Source organism: Acomys minous, assembly GCF_964271855.1.
Source record: "Acomys minous genome assembly, chromosome: 19".
In the NCBI taxonomy this organism is placed as follows: Eukaryota; Metazoa; Chordata; class Mammalia; order Rodentia; family Muridae; genus Acomys; species Acomys minous.
In genome coordinates, this window is record NC_140499.1 from 58,530,229 (window position 1) to 58,536,165 (window position 5,937).

The 5,937-nt window shown below is 47.9% G+C and overlaps 1 protein-coding gene across 1 annotated transcript; it reads right to left on the reverse strand.

Moving 5' to 3' along the window:
- Positions 1-379: 379 nt before the first annotated feature.
- RPS3A (ribosomal protein S3A) lies at positions 380-5,047 on the reverse strand. Its single transcript, XM_084768570.1, is given in 7 exon segments — positions 380-437; positions 439-548; positions 829-938; positions 1,430-1,638; positions 3,764-3,951; positions 4,230-4,333; positions 4,888-5,047. Coding segments are annotated over 7 exon segments (822 nt in total). The 5' UTR covers positions 4,950-5,047; the 3' UTR covers positions 380-398.
- Between the last annotated feature and the right edge of the window lie 890 nt (positions 5,048-5,937).

Consider the following 5,937-nt stretch of genomic DNA (forward strand, 5'->3'; position numbering starts at 1 on the left):
CTAACACCCGTGGAATATACTGTTTCTTTTTATTTGCAGGGTGTGGTGGCATATGCCTTTAAACCAGACATCCAAATCTCCTGTTGGAGGCCAGAGCTGCACAGTAAGACCCTATTACTTATCAAGCTCACTAAAATGCAGTTTGTAACTTAATGGATAAAACTCATACAAAGGTTCTAAGTTCAGCCAGTAACATTAAATCACCAAGCTCTCATATTTTAAAACCATGCCCAGCACCCAGGAGGCAGAGGCAGGCGGATTTTTGAGAGTTGAAGGCCAGCTTGATCTACAAAGTGGGTCTAGGACAGCCAAGTTGTTACAGAGAAATCCTGTCTCAAAAAACCAAAACCAAACCAAACCAAAACACCAATGCCAACAATCATCACAAATAGGACATTTTATTTGTCACTATTAAACATCTGGAAATTAAACAGATTCCTGGACTGGAGGTTCATATCCATCAGCTCGTTCAACCTTAGCACCAGTCTCGTCACCAGTTGTTTTTCCAGAACTACCACCTTCACCATGGAGCTCCATTAGTTTTCCCACTAAAAGGAAAAAAAAAAAAAAAAAAAACCAGATCATTATTTTGCCCCTAAAAGCCTTGTGGGCTGAAGAGGCTCAGTGGTTAAGTGGCACTGGGTTCAGTTCCAGCAGCCTCAGGTGGCTTGCAACCATCTTTAACCCCATTCCCAGGGGACCCGAAGCCCCTTTCTGAACATCAAAGCCCCCAGGAACATACATGGTGTGCACACATGCAGAGACATTACTCATGCACCCAATTCAACCAAAGAGTATTTATCTCATGAGTCATGCCTTCTCACTCACGTTCAAACTTGGGCTTCTTCAGCATTTTCACTTTCCTAACGAAGACGTCATGAAGAGGGTAGATGGACTGGCAGGCCTTTTCTATGTCCTTCCCAATGCTGTCTGGAATCCTGCAAGACCAGCGCACGTTTAGAAAAACAGCCAGGAAGACACCCGCCAAGTCTTGTTTCCCACACTAGAAACTATTTTCTTGAAATGGGAAAAAGAAAATCTGATGTATACGGCAGACATGGCTGTCAACACCTAACAACAGAATCAGCGCCTAAGCCTTATACTATTTGCATAGCATCCTCGTAGCCATCTGTACTGTGCATGGGAACATCAGAAAAATGTAACAGTTATCAGTGGACATCAACTGGGACCGAAACATCTTATCATCACACATTCCCATACATTACTACAGAAAACTTTTATTGTCTATCTAAGTGGCTTTCAAGAGTCACTATCCACTGTAAGATAGCTTCAACCAAAGAAACCAGCGGTTTAAATTGAGGTCCAACTCCACCTTGCTTCATGTCTCTTAAAGCAGAAAGACAATTCAATCATTCAGGATGTTTTTTAAAGAAGAAAATAAAATAAAACGAAACAAAACCCCACGTACAACTTATTAACAACTTCCTTCAAGTCATTTGTCTGCACTTCTCGGGTCATGATTTCCATCATCTTCTTCCGGATCTGGCGGACCTGTTGGTGCTGCGCATATGATGTCTTTCGTATTTGGTTGTTGCGTTTTTTTGTGAATCCCACACAGAAAAGACGGAGCAAATAACCATCGGTAGTCTTGACATCAACGTGGGCTTCAATCATGGTCTAGGAAGAAAAGGATACTGTCAGCTTTAACTGTTCTGGAGTTTGTTGCTTCTGGAGTCAGGGTCTCACTATATAGCCTTAGCTGGCCCACTGTCTGGGCATAGCACCAACAACAGCCTTTCTAACAGTTTCTTAACAGCCTCAATTTTTTTTGGGGGGGGGGAGGGGTTTCAAGACAGGGTTTCTCTGTAGCCTTCCTTGGCTATCCTGGACTCGCTTTGGAGACCAGGCTGGCCTTGAACTCACAGGGAATCATCTGCCTCTGCCTCCTGAGTGCTGGGATTAAAAGCGTGTGCCACCGCTGCCACTCAGCTAACAGCCTCAATTTTAAGTGCTAACAACATAAATATCCAATTTACACAGCCTAGAGTGAAATTAAGGTGATATCCCCACAATCACTCTTATCATTGTCATCAACTGGACCCATACCCTTTACCTGTTATCAGTGACCCCAACAGAAGAACTTTGAAAGTGAAATTCTAAGACAGCACAGAAAGGATGGGACTGTATGTCTTTGTTTTGTCTTTTTGTTTCTCGAGACAGGGTCCTTCCGTGTAGCTGTGTCAAACAGGCTGGCCCGGAACTCAGAGACCCGCCTCTGCCTCCCAGTTGTTTTCATCTTTTAAAAAGCCTGATATGACAACAGACCTGCAACCCCCGCACTCAGTGGCACGCTACAAAGGCACGCTACAAGGTGAAGACCAGCTTGTAAATGTTCCTTGTAGCAAGTAAACAGTTCTGAACAGGTTAGAGATCCTTTCTCCAAGAAAGAAATGTTCTGCTATAAGCCAGGCGGCGATGGCGCACACCTTTAATCTCAGCACTTGGGAGGCAGGGGCAGGCAGAATATCTGAGTTCCAGGGCAGCCAAGGACACTGAGAAACCCATCTTGCAAAACAAACAACAAAAAGCAAAAAAAGCTCTGCTGTAACAGTATGTTTTCAATCCCTTTTGTACCAAACTTAAGCCATGCTAAAATTTAAAATGCGTAATTCTAGCCGGGTGTAGTGGCACACGCCTTTAACCCCAGCACTTGGGAGTCAAAGGCAGGTGGATCACTGTGAGTTCAAGGACAGCCTGGTCTACAAACTGAGTCCAGGACAGCCAGAGTTACACAGAGAAACCCTGTCTCAAAAAAGCAAAAACAAAACTAAGTGCATAATACCACAGCCAATATTTAAATAAGATCTGTAATTGGCCCACATTATCTTTAAGAGGCCATTTTAGTGACAAAATTTCTTTGAATTTGCAAACTATGTTCCTGGAGTTTTAAAATACTCTGCCATGAGTGAGGGAAGGTGCCTTCAATCCTGGCATTCAGGAGGCAGAGGCCAGCCTGGGCAGCATAGTGAGACAGTCTCAAAAAACAAAAATCTGACATATATTTCACGGCAAAAAGCATCTATCGAAACAGCTTATTATTCCCAAAGTTGTATAAAGTATAAGGGAATGTCAGAAATGTAACGGTAAAATCAGCATGTTTCATTTGGGACCGAAACATTTTGTCATCACTCATCCCCATATACAGTACGTGGATACTGTGACCTGGATAGGTCTGAACAGCTACTTCCTGAACATGGGCCGCTGTTTCCTGTGTCAGCCACTCTAAGTCCACTTACCTGCATCTGTGATCTCACCTTCACACCTCAACCCGCTGACTTTATGAATGAAGTCAAGCCGCTATGCAATCTTGTTACTTCCCAAGGAGAAAGCAACTGGGACTGAAGCTGTGACCTTAGCCCCATGTCAGGGCTCTGCCACTGTCAAGAGACAAACTCCACCCTAAAGAATTCCCTCAACTAGCAGAGCTGCCCACCTCGCCTGTGTGTCCTTAACGAGCAAACACTTGGCCAGGGGACCTAACACGCAGCTAACATGCAGAGTGCCCTAGAGTCTACCCCAGCGCCGAAGAATAAAAACAGTCACCCGGGACACAATTTAAAATTTTAGGTCATGGCTCACTGATGTATAAAGTAAGGAGGACCCATCTCTGGGTTAGTGCTTAACGCCGAGAAAGCCATTAAGAGTTTGAGGTGAAACCTTTTACTCCTTCCTACAAACCCCAAGACATCCTTGCACACGCACCCCACAGAACCACATCCTCGAACGCAGCTTGTGGCCTCACCTGCCACTTTTTGACCATGGAGCACATTTTGTCCCGGGTAAGATCCATGCCGTGGAAGTTAGTCAGACAATTTTTGCCCTGAACGTCCTCAGTAATTAGCTTGAATTTCCTAAAGGCAACTTCGTCATTCTGCAGATCGGCGAGGCTCACTTCAAACACACGACCCTTGAGGCCATCAGATGCAATTTCTGCAAATGAACCAGGGCCGATCTTGTTAACTTGTTACCAAACCCACCTGACACCAACCCATTACAGGAAATACCCATCCAAACGGGGGCTTGGTCAGTTCTAAAAGCACATCCCAGCTACCTCAAAGTTAAGAAACAAGAACCCCAAAATGTCAAGCCTGCAACCACCGGGTTGACGTTTCCATAAAGCCCCCATCACAGGACAGTTTGGACCAAGAAGCCTGTTGAAATACAGGTGCAACAGCTTAGGAACAAGGCAGAACCGATGCGGTACTCACTGGTTCCTTGAGTCCTCGTGACTAGTGTTTTCCCAATGTTTCTAATGTTGAACATAGCCGGAGCTTTGACATCGTACCAGTCTTTCTTGGAAAATGGATCAACCCTGGATTTGGGGGGGGGGGTAAAAAAAGAGCCTCAATTTTTCTCTGTAAGCCGCTGAGTTACTACTGCCAACTTTTAAAACTCTCGTCATCCTCAAGGCTTCTGTTGGCACTAATCTCCCTGGCTAAATCTGCAGTTGGCTTGCGTTTGATGTAAAAATGGACGCCCGTCCCCGTGAGGCTGGCTGGGCTGCCAAAGGACCAGGCGGTTCGGTTGGGAACCATGCTTTCTCCACTCCTCCATGATGCACGGACTGGGAGGTGTCCCGAGGTTTCCAGGTTCCTCAAGGGGCCCCCAGCACACGAGTGACGTGGGGTCCGGACAAGCACAGCGGCTGCGGAGCCCCCTGATGCCGCCGGGCGCCCACGCTACACACACCGGGAGCCACACCACTCGGGGCGGAAGGCGCCCGGGGGAGGGAGGCGCAGCGGCCAGCGGAGCAGTCGCGCAATCCGTCCCGCATCCTCACCATCCGCCCCTCGCTGCGCACCGGAACCTGCCCACCGACTCCCGCGGGAACCCACAGGCGGGCGACCCGCAACCCCCGCCGCTTACACTTTCTTCTTGGCTCCCTTCTTGCCGCCCTTCGTCAGCCGCTTGTTCTTGCCGACCGCCATGGTGCCGCTCCGAGAGCCAAAAGGGCGGAAGTGTGCCTCGCGCGAGAACTTACGCGAACAGGGCGGGAAGTGCCGCTGCGTGACCCCTTGCTCTTTCTCGCCCTTCCGGTCGCTGGTAATCTCGCGACGCGACCCGGAGGCTCGCGCCCTCCAGTGCCGCGACAGCGCCCCCGTGTGTCGGGAGGCCGTGCAGCAGGCCGCGGGCTGGCTGGGACAGGAGCTCGCAGGCTGCCAGAGATGATAACGTCAGGTTGCCTGTGGTTTCCGAGGCCCTGAAGGTGGGAACGCGTCACTCAGAGATGCTCACTGAGCCTTCTCTGGTTCTAATTTCTAGAGTATGTTTCTCCCCTCGACCACGGGTTTTGAATCAGAGACAGAAAATCCGTGTTCAGGTGGTGATTTGAACAGTACGTAGCCTTCTGACCTCTGGAGCCTTCAGTCCCCGCATGTCTAAAATGGAAATAATAATATGATCTTCTTCGTAACGTTAGTGTAATTTAAATCAGCACAACTCTGGCCATGCTGCTCACGTGCTGATTCGTCCCAGTGTTGGGGTCGGGGTGACAAGCCAAGAAAACTCACTTTAGATACAGAATCTTAAAATGAAAGCTTTTATTTTCTGAGTGCAGGGAGGCGGCCAGTTTCCAAGTCTGAACCGAGACCTCAAAGGAATATTGTAAAACATTTTTTAAAGGATGGGAACAGATTGCGGAAGGGGCGGGGGCTGGCTGTAGCGTTGTCTGGTCATATTTTGACTCAAGGGGCTGAGCAAGGGAGTTTCCATTAATCAGTATAGCAGTAGGCGCCAGGACCTGGGAGTATGAACGTGTTTGAGTAGGCCTCCAAGATGGAGAAATTTGTCCTTGAGTACCTGGCCTGTTCAGAATGTGGGCAGGAGAGAAAGCAAGGAGGGAACGCATGGGAAGGGAAATGTATTTTCCCTTCAAGGCTATATTAACAGTGTATCCGAGCTGGAGAGATGGCTCAG